The 20,753-nt window shown below is 35.8% G+C and overlaps 1 protein-coding gene across 1 annotated transcript in view; it reads right to left on the reverse strand.

Moving 5' to 3' along the window:
- Positions 1–19,870, reverse strand: part of THSD7A (thrombospondin type 1 domain containing 7A) — a 97,077-nt gene extending 77,207 nt beyond the window's left edge. The window contains exon 1 of the mRNA XM_053468186.1: positions 19,373–19,870. Coding sequence (XP_053324161.1) covers positions 19,373–19,514 — 142 coding nt within the window. The 5' untranslated portion in view covers positions 19,515–19,870. The remainder of the gene's footprint in view (positions 1–19,372) is intronic.
- Between the last annotated feature and the right edge of the window lie 883 nt (positions 19,871–20,753).

The following is a 20,753-nucleotide window of genomic DNA, read 5'->3' on the forward strand; positions in this document are numbered from 1 at the left end:
GATGAAGGGAGTTTCCATGCTTGTGTTAACAAATGCTAGGCAGATACTCCTCTTAATGCATAGACTGATTCATTGTTCATCATGAATTAACAAATAAATAAACCAATATTTCTTCTAAAATAGTAGATCATGATATGCCAAAGCCACGGGAATCTGACTGAGGCTTCCCCGAAGTGCCATAGAAATCACTGGCATCCAGAACTATATAAAGTACATGCAAAGGTGTTACTTTAGCCCTTTGGGTGCCAGATGGGCCCACTCTCCAATTACCTCTCTGTCATTGAAAGGGTTAATCAGAATAGTAAATATTGATCTAAAAGGCTGGAATTTAACAATAACGCTCACAATAAAACAGTTATTAAAATAAATGGCCTGTGAGCTTTTCCTATTGCCAGTGTCCAGTGGACCTTATCTTGATAAATGAGGGGAGCCTTCTAAGTATGACCTCTTATTAAGGCGTCAGAATTGTTTCTCATACCATTGATCAATTGAGTAACCATTGAAATGTTGAGGGTTCTGAAACTTCTTATATATCGACACTATAACCTATTACATTATATTATTAGTACATTTGTATCATTTGGTTCTTGAATTATGGTAGATAGTGAGGGCTGCTGCACAGCAATAGATGGACTGATACAAAATATTTCAACATAATATATATACCGTACATTTCAAATGGTGAAGTATAATATCAGCAACAATTTCATCTTCTAGGAGAAAATCACAGCACATAAGTAGCATAACAAATCAGACTTTCAATCAATTATGAAATTCAGCTTAAGACCTACTACTACATTCATGACTGTAGGCCCCCATTCTTGGTGGTGCTTCTAAATGTTTCTTTACCTTATATTATCATTTGTGCTAGATTGTTAACACTACTAGTGGCCCACTATCTGGTTTACATTGATGGGAGGGGATTTGTTTGTCCTTTTGGTCTGTTCTTGTGAAGATCCTTCTTGTATGATGTTTTGTGGCATCCAGTTTAATACAAGATGTGGTCTTTTTTATTAAAATCCACTTTCCTATCCACTAACATGGACCTCCCCATCAGTAGAAGATGAATTTGTAGCCACCCAAACATACAATTGAATGACAGGCATAATATCTTGTATTCTATAAAAAAAGATGTATTGTGTCCAACAAACAAAGGTAATTTTGGAAGCTCTAGGGAGTCTCTGTGCCTTATGAGTACACATGGGGCATGACCATCATACCTGACAGTATAATCGCTTTGTCTGCTGGTTCCCAGCCTCGTGTTCAAATAGAAGCAGTACTAGTAAACATATAAGTTCATTAGTGTTTGATGGATTGAATCGCAAAGTGGGCTGGCAAAGCATTGCCTTAATAACTCCTCTGGCATGTTTGGTTCTATAAAATCATCTGCCTCATACATCTGTGTGTTGGGATAATTCATTTTGATCCTGAAATAAATATGGCAACATTTTTATTTCATACTGGGATTAAATTCCTTTACTACTAATGATTTTTTGCTATTTAAATACTTATAGTAGTATTATGCTATGATTATTTTGTGAGAGAGAGTTTGTTCTAAATGCTGCACAGTACAATTGTCATTGCATACACATAAAAATATGTATATATAAATATTGTGAAGGCCGATAGGCTATTTTATAAGGAATCAGTTATCATTTTAAGCCATCTGGGAACAATTTTAAATTATCGAAATGTATGCAAAGGATTATTCCTGTTTCATTTATTACATGTAATGTCTGGGTAAAGCTCGTATAGAGCCGTTGCTGAAACCGTGAGTTCTTTCCATATAAATTAATCCTCTCTTTGGAGAGAAACTGGTATGTGGGCAATATCATTAAATGGACGGCTGAAGTTGGGTGGTTGAACCCATAGACTGTTTACCTGATTGGATTCAAGCACATGGGGAAGTTACTGCTTGTGGCTAGGACTATTATGTGTCCAGGTGAGTTTTATTATTACTAGTGTCAGATTAAAAATAAGTCTCTTTAAGAATATTGTGCTGCTTTCTGTTTATAAAGCAGCTGTAGCTTTTGCATAATATAATGTTCTCGGGCAGTTACATATTAGCCATTTGTATGTATTGGCGCTCTTATCAATGTACTACGCAAACACCCTATTTCCTTATCATACTGTACAGTAAATAATAGAATGGTTCAGTCTTAATCACTCTGGATACTCTGAATAGTGAAAGTCTATGGAGGAATGGAGTCATTATCATTGACATAAAGAATGAGTTCAATGTGATGTTTGAGCAGGAAAATGCACTCACAATATCACAACAGTAGGAGCTTCAAGGTCTGCAGATAAAGGAAGTTTATTTATACACAATGAGATAACACCCTGTTTTGTCAACATTTTTCCCATGTGATTTCTCCTTTTAAACAGAATAGGAAGCCCTAGATTCATGTTTTAGTTAATCTTTCATAATATGTTGTAGAAAACATACAAAACATATAGTAATTCTGGAACCACGGCTCTCATAATAAACTTGTAGGAAGTGCTGGCGATCAGAGTTTTCATTAAAAGAAGTGCCATTACTAGTTAGATTATATATCTTCCACTCATGCTTTTTGTGAACACTTTTGACAAATGAACACCATATCCATATATACTTAATTATACAAGCTTGTGCAAAGTAGTTTTGCTGCCAACTATGTTTAATAAAGAACTAGGAATAATTACTGAGATGAAAGTTATGTCTCATGACCCACTAAGTATGCCACAGGCATATTTTGATCTTTCATAAATTTAAATATGTTAGAATTTTGATATTTCCATAGGCGTTCTGCTAAACATAGAAATATACTTAAATGTTCAACATTTTATTAAATAAAAATCACACTATTGGTATTAATAAACTGTGTAGGATATGTAAACCAGAGGTCTCCAGCTTTTTATTTAATGAGAGCTGCTTGAAATGAACAAACATTATTTTAACAAGGATATAACGACATTTTATGAAACTGTCCTAAAAAAAGGTCTAGTTTAGGGATTAATTATATATTTTCCATAATGTGCTTATTTATTGTATTATATTTTGCATTTATTTGTCTAATTGTATTTCATTCTAATGGCTAGTTGTTGACATGAAGACATGGAGTGCACTGTTCTCTCAAGAGCTATTCCTTGGCAGCTGCCAAAAGCTTGGTGTGCATTTATCATTAAAGAAAATGGGTTAATGAGTTAATGAGCACAGGGCAAAACATGGTAATTAAAGGGAGTAGTTCATTTAGTAGTATTTTAGGCAATCCATATGTATATTTTGAGCAATCGATAAGTTTATTATATTTTGTGGCATTTTTTTTCATATAATGTAAAGATCAAACACATTCCTAAGGTGGTCTCCAGGTCTAAAATGTTTGAGGTGCTGTGTGCTAAACCATCACAGGTACAGGTACAGGTACTGTTAAGCTGAATCTTAACAGATATGTGCTGCTTTATGTAAAAGACTTTTTATTAATATTTATGTTTTTAAGATTCCCTCCTCAACTGCTCAGAAATTATGTAAGAAATTACATAAAACCATCATTGGAGGTCCTACCAAGACACTTGTGCTGCTTAGCAACAGACCCTTGTCTTTCAACCCTAGCTTCCCCTGTTTGTTTCATCGCTGTATTGAGACCTCATACAACCTTGCTACAATTACTGCAATGACACTGTCTATAAAATGGGGGGTTTATGGGAGTAGAGGGATTTTAATGACAGAAGTGAGTGTTCTCAGGAGAAAAGATTACAGTACAAAGGTGAAGAATTCTAGAACTGAGGAACAGTTTATTGAAAAATGAGAGGCACGTATTATAGTTATTAGTTTGTAACACTAGTTGAAATAAAATTTAAGTTGAACTATACCTTTAACTATTTACTACAGAAGAAGCTTACCTGGGCTGGACCTTTAAAACAAACAGTTAACGCGACAAGATTTTTCCTCACACTCACGTGGAGCTTGCAGCTTTGTGAATAAACTCAATTGTTTACCCTTATAGGTGCCTTTGGACAGAATTATTCAATAGAAAAAGCCCACTTTTATATTCTGGTGACAACAGCCATGTCAACAAAACATCTCCAAGGAAACAAAGCAAAGTTGGTATGCAGATGACTTAACAATGGTTGACAACAAATGGAAACTGTACTAAATACTGAGTTGGACAAATCCCAAAAGTCAGGCAACAATGGGCCCCTAAAATGTTGCTGTTGGCTCCTAATTTTTACATAAATTTGCTTGCTCCAGTACATGTACAAATTAAGTATTTATGGCAGATACGCATGTACCAACTGTACCTCATACACCTCAAGAGGGAATTGGATTCATTTTCTGTTCTGACTTCTAACCTCCCAATTAAGGACCCTTATTTGTTATATAAAATAATATATATAATAAAGTGTTAGATTGTATGACTATAGTGAACAAAACACTGAAATTGTTTAAGCGTAGGTAATTTACAAAATTATGCTGAAAAGGCAAACTTAATTTATTTAGAATCCATTGTTTAGCATAATAACATTACATGACACCTATTTACCCGCTAACAACATTCATGCAATTAAGTTTTATTTCCATCCCCATGAGGTTGAAGGAAATTAAGCGCATGAATTAATAAGGAGATGCATTCCAGGCTACAATTTTATGCATTTGGTATTAAGAGGAAGAAGAGCACAATGTGGTTGCCAACGTAGAAAAAACAAAGACAGAATTATTTTTGAAGCATTCACATTTTTTCCCAGTACTTGCATAACGCTATGAACCAGGTTTGTCAGATAAATACATTGTGGTGCTTTGGACTGAATATTTTAATGTATTTAAAATGCTGTAACCATTATGCTTCCGTTGTGCATAGTCATTGCTGTTAATGCAGTTCAGATAGAAAGGCATTATGTCTCCCAAATACAATGCTGGGGGTTGGTAAATGTATAAGGAACTGTACCGTGCCGCTGTATATGTTAGCATTATAAGGATAAAAGATAACAATAATAACCCTTGGAAATTATCCTCTTGTCTAAACACAGGTACCAACATCCAGTTCTTGAGCTACCTATATTTAACCTTTTCAGTGCCTGCTAATGAAATAGCTGCCACTTTGAACTCTAAACCTTAAATACTGATTTGTTAATAGCATTCAAAAAGAGATTAGTGACCAAATAACCTCAGATTCCACCACTCCAAAGTAACATATCAAATCTACTCAAATCCATTTATTTATTAATATCGTTTACAATATATATATATATATATATATATATATATATATATATATATATATTAAAATATTATATGCCATATCCTTCATCATAAATGACTAATAAGGATAACTGGAATTCATTTTTGGGGGGTTGGGGGCATTGTGGCAAAGCAGCCACTATGTCGGAAGCTCTGGAGTACGGTTTCTCCTTAAGGCAATATTAAATTCAGTAACAGAAACTGCTACCAGACCTCACAGATGAAATTTGGCCCCTGGGAGTTAATCTGCACATGAACAATCAGCTCTAGTAATTACATTCATTGTGCTTTCCTCACAATATGTCTGGGAGGAACAGCATGCTGTGTGTGTGTGTGTGTGTGTGTAAAATAGGATGTTAAAATTGATGCATATTTATTATAAAAGTGATTTTGCTTACAAGAAGGCGGAGAATGGTTATGTTTACAGCAGATGACAACATTTTATAACCAAGTCGTTTTTCCTGCTAAGGTATTGCAACATATCTTTATATGACAGGGCTTTACGATAACATTATCTTCCTCACATAAAATCAAAATAATAAATGGTAGGCATAGGTTGCAAGTATGCATATTTCATATGCACTCACACACGCACACAAAATAAAAGAAATATTTGTGTATGCCTATAGACTAATAGCCACATGCAAATATGCTCAGACAAACAATATACCGGTATATATTTTAGAGTTACAGTGGTTAAGTGACACGAATTGGATTCCATTTGCAGATTTCATGTTAAAGCACTGAATAATTTCTCGAGTCTCCATTTACATACTGCCGTGCGTGACAGAGGTTTGAACCATGATATAGTTTAACACAAAGCATTAAGGCTTCCATTTGTAACTGCTGTCTTCCCTTGTCTTGAAATAAGAAACCCCCTAATGAGATTTACATTATTTTTTAGCGGATGATGCATGGCTACGGAAGCTGATGGATTAATCTATGAACGCAGTTGGCTCCTGATGCTCCTCTTAACTGCTTCAAGACTCCATACAATAGGCAATGCGGTGTTCTGCCATCGTCTACATTAAGATGTTTATACTTCACAAACAGTGACACTTATTTCCATTAGCACGTGTGTCTCCATGCTATTTCCATTAAAACAAGAATAACTTCATGATGCTCTTAGCGTGTGATTCATAGGGCTATGGTAGCAGCAGAAATAAATTCATGTGACATTTATGGTTGAGGAGAGAAATTAAGAAGGTGTAATGTAACTTATTCTCCGAGAGGGACAACTATCTGCCCAGATGTCACTCAATATACATTGGACTAAAAGGGGCCCTGTGCTTCTGGTTCCTGATTAAAGAGGCTCAGACCATCTGCTATAGATCCTGACTGCTGCTAATGATTAAACTCTTAAGTCCAAACTTCAATGACAACAACCAAAATAAAGACAAAAAATAATAGCTTGATCACAAGAGATACAAGAACAGAAACAATAGCGTTATTTCCTGAAGGATGTTTGGGGCATGTTATTATACTAACGCCACATGAACAACGGAAAACACGTGAAGATAGATACGCAGTTGAAGCCACACAATGATGTTAAGTTTTACTGACAGGACAGATGGCTCGGTCATTATTCTACAATACTGTTATCTCGAGATGCCTTATTTTGTGTTACTTGTCAACCATATTGTGCAGTGTAACAATTTAACTCAAAGCCCCAAGGAAAAATGATTTTAAAAGATGTTATGCAGTCAAAATGCAAGTGTCCCATGTTATTAATATATTACAAAGAACTGCTTCAATTGTATCCTCCTCAAAAGTGTTGTATTAAGCATGGTGTTCCTGGTTACAAGTATAATAATTCTTTTATTTGCTGATTAAACAATGCAAAAGTGAGTTTAAAAGTGCACTACCTAGTTCATACCACATATAAATGTCATTTTGTATGGTTTCCAATGTGTAATGTCATTCGCATATTGCTACAACAATTCATGCTTACACTTAAAACAAAAAGTCTCAATCTATTGCATTACAGTAAAGTGGGAAGTATATTTTATCAATCTTTTATTAAATTATGTGATATTAAACAGATTTCAGTAACACCCAAACAATTAATCAGTTCTCCTCTTCTTCATACCGGTTAATGGTTTTGTTGGTTTCACTGCTTTATGGAATCACGATGTGGACTGCCTTTGGTACAGTACTTGCAAAGTACTTCCGATCAGTAACTTAATGGGTTTATTTTCAAGGGACAGAAGATAATGCAAATAATGTTATGCAAATGTATAATTTCAAACCAATGAAACATTAATAATATATTTCATTTTCAGCCAATTTGTACCAACTCATCTCTAACTAGCTATCTGACTCACATGACTTATTTATGCAACCCTTTAAATAGACCAATGATTGCTTTGCAATGGCAAACATTAGGCACCTTGTAATGAGTCAGGCATAATACAGGAGAAAGGACATAATGTAAATCATAAAAAAGAGATGCAAATTAGTTTTTATTTGATAAAACTGTCTTTTTTCAATGTATTAGTCAGTAGAGCATTTTGTTCTTATAGTCACACCTAGGAACCCTCCATGTACATGTAGGTAGGTCTACTCTTTCGCAAAGGGAGAGCTTTAGGCAGTATACCTGCCGAAGTTTCCCCTTTATGAGTCAAGCTACACACTGGATTTATAATTTGTAGAACAGTTACACTACAATATAGGTGGTATTGCAATACGAAAATTTAGCAGATACTTATTAAGACCTCATTGGTGTAAGGGGACTCCTGAGAAGATGTAAGTGGAATGGGACACAGATTCCACCCATATCCCCATCTAAGTATCACTATGGAACTAAACATCTGCCACATATGTGGAAACCTGTTCTGTTTAATGGGATTTGGTTTATACTTTAGCTATTATGGGCAAAATAATAATTGTTTTCATTAGAAACAGTATGGTTTACAATACAAAAAACTTTAATTTGTATAGTACTAGGAGGTTAATAGCAAGTTAATAAGTGGCAGATAATGTGAACATACATTAAGAGGAGTCAAAACAAATGGTGTAGAGGAAAAGACCAGTGGAATAATGAACCTACCTATAGCATCCCACCACTTCCTCTCTTTTTATTACGTGTCAGAGAATTGAAATTGGGTCCATCAACGGAGTTACTGCAGTTTGTGATTATAAAATTGTTTTGTTAAGGAATACTTTTAATTGAACCTTTTTTTATCTTATTAAGGTATTTAACATTAATTCTTGTTATTTGATAGACCTACTTGATATAGTCCATCAGTAGACTGTGCCATTTTTATATAAAGACGGCACAGTCTACTGATGGACTATATCAAGTAGGTCTATCAAATACCAGGAATTAATGTGGGACAATAAAAGTAGAATTGGGCAATTAAGGTCAAATAAAATGGATTGGCACAAAAATACACATAAATACCCTGCTGAGATGTCTTTCCATAATAAGTGTTTAGACAGATATCGTTGCAAATGGCCTCTAAGTCTGGAAATGCAGATCAAACAATTTTCAAAGGGAGACTTCTGAGAATGCTGCCGCTTTGTAGCTCCACAAAACTTGAAATAAGAAAAACTATATTTTCAGTTGCAAGTACTAGGAGGAGGACTATAAATTCATAGCCCACAGGCTGTAATTTCATAAGGCAGAGAAATATGCATACAATGTAAGTGCTTCGCCATTCATCTGAAGGTTGATCTGATACAAATACCACAATATTTCACGATGGCAAGAATTTAATTTTCATTGCTCAGGTTTCTGCAATGTCAAGTGTATCGTTGTTGAAGAAATCAAAAGCATATGACTAGCGGGGAAATAAATATATATCTGATACACATAGTATCAAACAATATTTTACAGAATAGTCACCATGAATTTTAGGAGCTGCTGTACTGGATGAACGGGCAAAAACTCCCATAGAAACACTCCAAAATCTTGTTGAAAGCCTTTCAAGAAGAGTGGAAGCTGTAATAGCTACAAAGGGGGGGGGGGGGGCAGCTAAACATTAATGTCTATGTATGTAGAATGTGATGTCATAAAAGTCCATGTTGGTGTAATGGTCAGGTGCCCCCATACTCTTTGTAGATGTAGTACACAATGCATTGTCCCAGATTGAACTTGCCTGGGACCCTGGACTTAAAGTCCCATTGCGGGCTGTCCTGGGCAATCTGGGACATGTGGTCACCTTAGGCGCTGCACCCGGGCAGATAGTTATTATTGATTTCTAAATACCGTATTGGCTCGATTATAGGCCACACCTTTAGTTAGGTGCTTTGTTAAAGAAAAATTGTAACTTAAAGTGTAATGGATATGCTGCCACTCTGCCCCCCCGAGACATGCTGCCACTCTGTGTGTCCCAACGAGACATGCTGCCACTCTGTGTCGCCCACGAGATATGCTGCCACTCTGTGTCCCCCTGAGATATGCTGCCACTCTGTGTCCCGCCCTCGAGATATGCTGCCACTCTGTGTCCCGCCCCCGAGGTGTGCCCTCTTCCCCCAGACTTACCAGTGCAGACTCCCGGAGTCCCCGGTGTCTTGCAGGGCCGGCGGGGGACATCTATTCTATGCAGAACGGTATACAACTTCCGGTGCCGGCACTTAAAGCTTACCGCGCAGACGTTCACCGGTGAGTGTAAACAACCTCCGCTGCTGGCAAGTCTGCACAATGTGCTTTAACAATCTCCCTTGCCGGGACTCCCCCGTGGGAATTCCCGGCAAGGGAGATTGTTAAAGCGCACCGAGCAGACGTGCCGGCAAACATCTGCGCGATGCGCTTAGACAATCTCTTGTGCTGGCACTCCCCCGTGGAAAGTGCCGGCAGGGGAGGCTGTCTGAGCGTATCGGAGAGTACGATGCAGGTCCCCTGCATGTCCCTGCATGTCCCGGGCGTCGGGCGATACAGATTGCGCATTCCTGCGCTAAACCCCAAATATAGGCCGCACCCATAAAGACTTAAAGTGGGGGGGGAAAGTGCGGCCTATATTCGGGCAAATACGGTATATATATATATATATATATATATATATATATATAGTGATTGCTATGTTCCTCACTATTAAATATAATTGTATATATCAGGAGAAGTCAGATGTTATGATAACTATAAATAAACTAAAATGAGAAAAGCATCTTGAAGCAGCAAATTCCATCGATAACAAGGGATCACGCTATTACAGGTCAAGAAAGATACACAAGGGAACTGAGATGGGGGATGTGGTAAAAGGTCATATTTCATTAGAGACAGTGTACAGAATAATAGTGAACCACTTCATGATTATCAAGTGCATAGACAGCAATTATCTATAAATACAGGCTTTTTTTGTCCTACTTTTTCTACATATGTATACTAAAAATACACAATGAAGATAAAATATTTTATTGATTATTTTGACGACAGACTGAAAATTAAACCAAATAGTAGTGTTATTACTATGTATAGTATATATGTTATTATATACAATGTTTTACTAAAGAAAGAGCATAAGACAATTTATTTGTAAAGCTCTACATACTGTATTAATGGTAATTTTATGACATCTCTTTCACTTCAGCTATAGAGTGAGACAGGCATGGACCTGTAAGGAGGCAGTTATGTAGAATTTAATTAGAAATTAGAATTTCCTAGAAGAAAACATATATATATATATATATATATATATATATATATATATATATATATATATATAAATATATATATATATATATATATATAAATGTGTCAGTGTCCCAGCACGTTAAATTACCATTCAAACGTTTGGGGTCACTTAGCTGTTTTCAATGAAAACAAGCACATATCTAGTTTTCTAATTATGTATTAGTCTTTTAAACTTAAACGTGGGTTAGCGATCACAATTTGCCACTGGAACTTGGGAGTGATGGGAGTGATAAAGAGCCTATGTACGCCAATGAAAATATTCCAATAAAAATCACTTGTTTCCTGCTACAATAGTTATTTACAACATTAACAACATCTAACACAGTATTTCTGACCCATTTCATCTTATTTTAATGGACACAATTATAAATATTCAGCCACACCCATTACTATCAGGTGTATAAAATCAAGCACATAGACAGCCATCTCCATAGACAAACATTGGCAGTAGAATGGGTCGTACTGAGGAGCTCAGACATCAATATATAATATTATTATCTACGTAATGGAAAAGTCAAGGTTATTGTCAGCTCTTCTGTTTATGGCATCTATCTTATAATTACAAAATCAAATGATGTCTTTTGCTTCTGTTGCCAGTTATGTCATCAGAGATGTTTCTCATGGTTGTCTCTGTGCTAGAAATGTGCTGTGAAATGTAAATAGTGTAGGATGATGTAGCCAGGGTTTTACATGAATTCAAATGAGTTTAAGAAGAATTAAGATTAAACAGCTAGCAGGGGTGAGGCCTCAATAAAGGAAATATATGATTAAGTAGACAGGTCGTCTGGATTGTACTGATGTCTATTTAAAGTATTGATATTGGAAAAACCAAAGGGCGATCTACAATATAAATAAATGCTTAGGCTCCTCATTGGTCTAAGCCAGCCATTGAGAGGGTATAAGAATTGTGAAATAGGTATTGTTAAGTATGTTATATTACTATGTATGGTTTTAAAACTTTGATGATGTGTTCATTACGTACATTAGAGATTGGGTCCCCTTAATCTTTTCCCTTATTGATCAACAATTTTGTCACATATTTTTTCAGCACCTGCAGGGAGCCGAAGAGGAGGCAGATTTGCACCTGGCACGACCATACCTACGCGCCGCTACCAGTGGCTGATTAAAGAGCTAGGGTGCCTGGCTAACATACTTGCACATAACTTAAATGTTACTATAGCACATACAGCAGCCTCTAATGCTAGACAGTATTCAACTATACTGGCCAATGTTGTCATCAAAACCCATAGGTCAACAAAGCCCTGGCATTAAAATTCGACCTGACATAGTCATTGCAAAATCTATACCATATTCTAAGCATTTGGTGTCATAAAGAATTTGTGTTGCACTATATTTAATTATTCGCTGCGGTCTCTGTCATTATTTCCTAATTACCAAGTAGCTAATGTCAAAGATCGCTTTCATTTATCTTCATTTTCTTCTGTACAAAGAACAGCACTAAACAATAAATATTTTCAATTACCTAACTGTACAGCATTCTTTTGGATAGAAATACATTTTATCTATGACTTTTATAGAGGAAAAAAAAACATATGAAACATCCATTAGTGAATCAATGTAAACTTAGCTGGACAGAGAGAACCCTCAGACTTTATTCAAGATGACAATGAGTTACTGGCTATATTAAGCCTTATTAGAACTGGAAACTGCTTGTGTTGTAATCTGAGATAAACACTTAATAAATTGATTCAGAAAATATGTACCCTGGCCATTTCTTTTTTTTTTTTTTTTATTTTTTTTTTTTTTTTATTTTATTTAAATATTTTATACTTTATGTTCTCAGATTTAGAATACATCGGTAGGGTATTACAATGTCAAAAAAAAAAGAAAAAAGGAAAAAGAAATACATTCTTGAATGGAATTATAAGCAATTAAACACTTATTCAAAACGAACAATGCATCCATTCATTATTATGTTCCGTTCTACCGTAAGATATATGATTATTTAAGAATTTTATAAACAGAAAACAGTAGACTGCTACCCGAACCGAATAAAAGAAAAAAAAAAGCAGAGAATAAATTACAGCATATTATCTAATATAAGCTGTAACTGTGGCAAGTAGTTGCCAATCACAACACCACCCATAACATTCATCCAACAGGCAGTCATACATGGGAGACAATGAGAAGCATCTAGGAGCTAGCTATTAATCATAAAGTAGATCATAGTGCAGTATAGTATAACGTCCGCCCAGGGGAAAAAAAAAAGGAAAAAAAAAAAAAAGCAAGGGAAGTAAAGAAATTAAACCTCAGGTAGAGAATTTCAAATATTTTCTGGATCAGTGTCTCGAAAGTGTTTCCAGGGTAGCCAGATATTATCGAATTTAGAAAGCTTGTTGATTTTAATATAGTATCCTCTTTCCATTAAGTACTGATGATTAGTTTGATTAATAACTGATCCCCAGTCAAATAGGCCTGCCTGTCTCCAGTTTCTAGCAATGCATATTTTTGCGGCCATAAGTACATGGATAATTAAAATTCTATGATTTAAATGGTATTTCTCAAGTCCCAAATGGAAAAGAAACATCTGTGGGTCTAGTTGGTCCTGAAAGTGGAGAAGTGAGCCAAGTAGTTGCAAGAGGTTATATCTCAAGTTTAGTAGTTGCGGGCACTCCCACCAGATATGGGCAAATGTGCCCATGTGGGAGAGACACCGCCAACATCTGTTTGAATGTGTACTACTGATTTTACCCTGGCCATTTCTATCAATTACTGCCTGCCAAGAACTTGGAAACTGCATTACATTTTCTACCTACAGTACAATTTTTCTTTGGTATTTTATCCATCTTAGCTTTGGCCACACTTCCTACCCTCCCTGACAGCCCCACCAGAAGAAAGCATATTAAATTACACTGGAAGTACTTTAGTAAACATTCTTAAAAAAAACTAAACAAAAACAAACCAGAAGCTGTCCCCTTTATCTATGGTTTGATAATTCTGGTCACTGATTGGCCACTTGAAGCAGCAAATCAATTGCAGGAGAGAAAGCACGGGGCTCTAAACATACCAGCACAGTGTGCCACGGTCTAAGTTATCAGTTTGAGGGAGAAATGATGAGCGATCTTCTAGATCTTATTGTGTTCTGCTGCTAGATCATCATGAGTGGGATCTTAAAACATTTTAGGCTCCAAGTTCTGTTACAAATGTGTATCCTAAGCCCTATAGTTACATTTAGACATCAATTCATATTCAGTTATCTTGATTGCATCAGCAGGTGATATCAGACACCAAACTACATAATGAACGTAATCATGAATATCCTTTAAGTTACCATTAAAAAAGACAAAAATAGCTCTTCGCTTAACACTAGACAACCATGAAGAAAGGTATAGGAAGTACTGAACAGGCAAAAGAGAGAATTGGGGACAGGTCACTGTTGCACCTGCTGCAGCTTATGTTGTTTATTGAATGGTCTTTAGGCAAAAATCCACAGTACAACTCTACCTTGTACAGTATTCCTAAATAATTTATTACTGGAAATGCATTATTAACTATTTAGTCTGTTGATCTAAATTCCACATTCTCTCTTCAAACTTCAATAATAACCTGAATGAATATGAGTTATGAAAAAAATCAAAAAAATAAATCACTTAAAAAGATAATTTAGTGATCATTCCTCTAAGTACCAAATAACTAATGAGCTTTATGTAATATATATGCATCATGCAACCCATTCCCAAATTATTACTTGTTCACATCTGTACAAAGTCAAAAAACTAGAAAATGTGGCACCTTTGAATGTTTTGCTCAGCATTTCAATTGTATAAACAAGTCATAAAATACACTGTCACAATCATGCATGTACATAGCCAGGAGATATTGCTTATACAAAAGGGAATCGATTTCATCGCAAATTGTTATTTTGGACTTTCTACCTGCCTAAATTTTATCTAAAATTGAATACATGAATAGTGTTTCCTAATTTATCATATAAACTTGTTTAGATATTTATATATATATATATATATATATATATATATATTGTGTCAACCAACCTAAAAGCAATATACTTGATTTAAAAATAACTTTTGTTTTCTGTATGAAAGCAAAAGTTATTTTCCAGTTGGAAAAGCAATAGTATATTTTTAATGTTTACAGGCTGCTTGTTTTAAGAAAGCAAAGTTGTCTGATTGCAGACAGAGATTTGGTCTGGGCTAGTCACCCTAGTGCTCCGTCAGCTGAACATTCAATACCACTGAGAGAATATCTAGATCGCTTCTACTGATCTAGGGCTTGACATTACATAATAATAATTAATTCATATAATTTAAAATTATCTAACATCACCGCACATTTAGACATTTTGGTATAGACAGAAGGGAGGGACATGTTCTTACACGAGCGTACAACCTATTTGGTTCAGGCAGGATGAGACAGTAATATGGATATGGGTGACTTGATTGTAATGAGGGTGATGTAGAGAGCTGAAGGGAGGAAGTTAGGAGATGTCTATGCCAGTGACTCCACAGACCTCATCAGGACTGTCACTGTTTAAGTAGTAGATGCCGTAGACCCCTAAAATAAGCCTGCTCCCATGACAGCTGCCCCTTTGGCCCATCCAACCCTGTTGGAAACAAACTGCTGCAACACAAATATTGTGCACTATATCTTTTATTTTACAATGACATATTCTTGTAATAGAAACATCATTACTAGCACTATTAAATGCCCAAACCATTTCCAAAACCAATTAATTATGTAAAAATGTTCTCCATTCATAATTTCTGCTGGTGAGACTTAATCCTCATGTGACACAAAAGCAGGCACTTATAGGCTGTTGCCATGGAAACTTAAAAATGCTTCTAAAATGGTTTTTTTTATGTGATTAAACCTTAATAAGGAGGAATAAGACAACAAATCTGCAAAGATTTATTTGCTTCACATAATGACATTGCAATTGATGTTTTGTCTAAGTGGAAAAACACCCTTAATTCTATAATTTAACATACAGATTTTTTCTGCTCAGTCTAAAGAAAATACTCCGTGAGAATAAGAAGCTGCACATGCCAATAAGTGACAGCTTGTCCCTAATAACAAACAATAAAATATTTATTCTCAGGATAACAACCATTTGTTATGTTGGCAAAACAGTAGAAGGGCTTTTCTTGGTGCACTGAAGTCGCAATTTGTTGTGCCTAAAATAGCCTTTTGTTATTCTGCTCAGTTCATTGCACGCGTAGAGCAACAATAAATGGTACCGTATTCCACCCCACATTCATTCTAGAACAAGAACCATGGGACTTTTAAAAACAAACATAAAATTTGGTATTTAAACTAATATAAAATGTATAATAAAGTCGTTAGATTAACTTAGAATTTCTGCAAAACAATCTAGGTTACCCACTTGATTTCCTTAGAACTAATTTACTTTGTATTGTTTATAAATTGTTCTTGAACTTTATGCCAGAATAAATTAATATTCCATCTCTAGTATATCCTGTTTGATTTGTTCAAATCCATGATTGTTGTCATGGCCGTTTCCCGTATTTGCAGGTTCCATCTTAGGACAGCCTACTACTGCATCTTGCCCCCCATTCCAGTCCATCACAATCCCCTCAGTCATGCCTTTTTTGCTTAACAATATTACCTAGAACTGATAATGGATTCAAACAAGCATTTTTTACCTACACACAGCTGTCTTCAACATAACTGTTAAGTATTTTATTTGAAAAAGCTTGATGACCCTTGAGTTAAAGTGCAGAGAGCATAACCCATAGTAACACACTTAGATATCTGGTGGTCACAAGACCTTCTAAATTGATTAAACAGTGACAGATGGTTATAGATCGGCTGCCCGGTATCTTGTGAGAAAACAAAGCAAGTATAATTGGGTTTTCAGCTTGCACCTTAGACACATTCAAATAAAGGACAATGAGAAAATATGGCGTAAAAGATGTTATTCACTAAAGTACTAATGATGTGTCTGTCCAGAACATGACATGGGTTTCTGTTAGCTGTATATGGTACAAATATTGTGTAAATATGTATGTAGCTAATAATCAATACTTTTATAAATACTCAATCATCAAACCAAATAAATAATTGAATACATTTATCAAGCACCTGCAAACTCACTTTTGGAACTCATCTTGGTACAGCCTGTCAACAAATATTCCTGCTGTTCTGTCGCCAATGATCTTCTGATATACATTATCCATAGTACATATGGGGCATCAGGGCCCGAAAGTGGCTAGGGGCTCTTTCAGACAGGTGTGCTTTTAAACGATTAAAGAGATAATATACATAAAACTCCTGATGCTAATATGCAGATATTTGTTGAAATTCACTCTATACAACACAAAATCCTTGCCAGGGCAGGACTAGCGGCTCTTCCTTTCTAAGGCCAGTGGTAGTCGAATAGGGTATGTGCAGATTCACATAACATTTTTATACTTTCGCAGAATGCAGCCACACGTATCCAGCCGGTGGCCCTCCACTGCACTTCCTGATCAGTCTCTGGAGCGGCACTATTGGTGAGTATCAGGTTCTAACGGCCACTGGCCCACTAGACATTTACCTGGTGTGCCAGATGGCCATTCCAGGCCTGAAACATACCATTAGAAAGAACCAAGTCAATCAATATAATCATGCTTGCTGAGGTCAACCAGATTTGGATGAGGTAATAGCGGTAACTATGGTTAAGCAAGTCATCTTATGGGTGTAAAGTGGACTGATTTGATTAAGAGAGAATACTGGAGAAAGTGAAGAATAATGGAGCCAAGCACCGCCAGACACAGCCATGTTGTATAAAAATCAAATAAATCTCATAAACAGTCATGGTCTGTGGCACAAGCCCTGAATCTTTTATAGACATGTGCCTTTGTAAACATATCGGGTATATATTCTAGCTATTATTTAATTCTCATATGCACTTCATAATCGGAATCACATCACATATAAAACAAGTCTGTCTCCTCCAGGCATCTTTGTGAAGACAAATGAAAGAAACAGTTCCTTCCATTACTGTGATAAGCTAAGCTATCAGTGAGATGGAAAACTAACCCAGTTTCCAGAATCTCAGCTGTCAGGGTTATGTGTAATTTATAGACACACATGTATATTCTGTATCTATTTGGGTTTGAACATACTATTAATCACAACAACAACTACAGAAACGATTCATTCTTGGCGTATTTTATAACACAAGAAGCAGATTCATTTAGCCTAGTATCTGATGACCACTGGTTCACTTTCAGTTGTTTGGATGGTAGGTCAAATTTAACTTACCCAGGGAACAAATGTATTGTTTGTAATTTGTAATAATAATTAACTTTTTATAGTTGTGAACAATGTTAATATTTAGTGGCAGACAAATCAGGAAGTAACAGTTTTCTATATATTGTTCTAGAAAGATTACTAAAAAAAAAAATGGGATTTCCAGTAGAACGCAGAGAAGTCAACTTTCTATGACCATCATCTGAAAATCTTCACAGCCAGACTGCACAAAGCATCGTAATATGCCTCTCTCAAACCAAATCCATTTAGCTTGGCATTATTTGGACAGAATGCCTTCTTTGGTTTAAATGAATTTGCCTTTAATCTCTCCGCTGAGCTTCCGGATAAATGCGGCAGGCTCTTAAAAAATTCAGGATATCAGTGTAATTGTACATTGATCTGTCTTCATGGCATACAGCCAGAGGAAGTTGGCATCCAGAAAGATTCTGTTTTCTTATTTGAGGTTTTACAAATGAAATCAACAATTAGATTTGGATTTCTCCAGAACTGGAATACTGGTTTCTGAATGAACGGAAATCAATTGGTACTGGTATGGAGCGCTTGAAAAATGCCATTGGTAGTCACATTTAACCCTTAATGCTTTAAAAGTAGAAATTTCTTTCCATAATAAATAAAACATTAGCTCTATGAGATTTCGCCAATACCTGTGCCTGTGAACATTCTCATTTTCCCAATATATGTCACTGCTGATGCATGCACGTCCCATTTTCTTTTGTAAATCAGGTCATCTGTAAAGTTACAGGACTATGCCTAAAAAAACTGCCCACTCCTTGCTACAGCAGTAATGATACTTGCCCGTGACCCTTGGGTTACATAACCTGGCATCCCTTAGACAATGCACCTTTACAGCCAAATGTACAGGGGCAACACATTGTGCTGTGTGATAGATAGATAGATAGATAGATAGATAGATAGATAGATAGATAGATAGATAGATAGATAGATAGATAGATAGATAGATAGATAGATAGAAAGATAGATAGATAGATAGATAGATAGATAGATAGATAGATAGATAGATAGATTAGATAGATTAGATAGATAGATAGATAGATAGATAGATAGATAGATAGATTGGTCGATCTATTATTTGATTATGTTTTAGTCTATTTAAGACACACACACACAGGACATGCTATTAAAATAGTAAGCATCTATTAAAGACCTGCTATCTAAAAAAAAATATTTTTTATGAGCAGATTAACTACTATTCATTAATATTAAAAAATATATATGGTAATATATAAGCTTCTCGATTGACTTACCAGTCTTCCATATGTATATGGTTTGGCTTTCTGGTTCACCCTGCGAATCAGCTCTCCAGATCCCAGCAAGAACAACCACAATCACTCCAATACACCGAACAGGAACAACAGAAAATCCTGTGTGTCTCTCTGCCAGCCCCATGCCTTGCGAAAGGCAGATATATGTTTAACACCGTGAGAACACAATGAAGAGCCCACTTCAAATTGTGCTTTTCTCCCCTGTTTTTCTTTTTAGGTAACAGGCAAGAGAAGCCTCTTTCCAGCTATTGTGCATGCCAGTCGAGAAGGAAAAACCATTTGACACCCAGGAACAATAGAGCCCAGGGCTCCTGCTTGTGCTGCTTCTGCATGTATTGAAGATGCTGTACCTCGCACTCCCCATTCACTGGCTAGTGGCAGTTTTCCATCAGCTAAAAGAGAGACAGCTGTCCACAGGGGGCTCCAGCTGACTGAGCAGGTTATCTTGGTCTGGGAGGTAGTGCGAATAAATTATACCAGCTGGAGAAAAGGGGGAAAAAAAAGAAAGAAACATTCTGAGAGAGGAAAAGGAAAAAAAAAAAAAAACTCAGTTGCATATAATTGAAGACCCCAGATGCCTCTTATCTAAAACAATACGTCCAAAGAAAAGACAAGCATTATCAGTGAAGAATTAGGAGTTCAAGTGTTATTAATCCAGTTTAATGTAATTATATACACTTTCCTTTTACAAAGGCCGTTGTTATTATAGTCACATAATTATGGACACATTGATTTCGTTTCTAAAGAATACTGAATGGAGCTGTTATTGCCCGCAAAGACCTACAAATTATGCAGTCTATTAAGACACGAAAAATGCCACACTTCAATGATGAGCTATATTTTAAAATTTAAGTTATATTTATTTTTAAAAAAAACAAAAAGCCAAGTGGATTGTCTCCTACTGATCACAATTAAATGTGAATGTTGTATAGTGATTAATATAAAATTATCACATTTCCCACAATCTCCTTTTGTTTCCTCCCCCACTCAGTTTCTTAACCTATTCAGTGCCAAGAGAGTGATCAACACAATTAAATGAAATGGGCATTCCTGTATGTCACTGAAGGGGTTACAAGATTTTTCTGCCATTAACCCTATCAATCCATAACCTTGCACACATAACCAAAAACTGACAGGTGCATGTATGTGGTTCAGAGAAAACAGGTAATTTTGCTTTTCTAAGATGGAAACATTATTGAATTTGTCTGCTGAGACAGGTTGACCAGTTATGAAAAATTTATACTAAAGGACTGTTTCATTACTAGTGTTTTCACTAAAATGTGCATTGCACTAAAAAGGGCCTAATTCTTCTTATGATCATTTAGGTACGTGTCGATGTGTTGTACAATGCTCTGCTCCAGTG

The sequence above is a fragment of the Spea bombifrons genome, chromosome 5, assembly GCF_027358695.1.
Source record: "Spea bombifrons isolate aSpeBom1 chromosome 5, aSpeBom1.2.pri, whole genome shotgun sequence".
NCBI lineage: Eukaryota > Metazoa > Chordata > Amphibia > Anura > Pelobatidae > Spea > Spea bombifrons.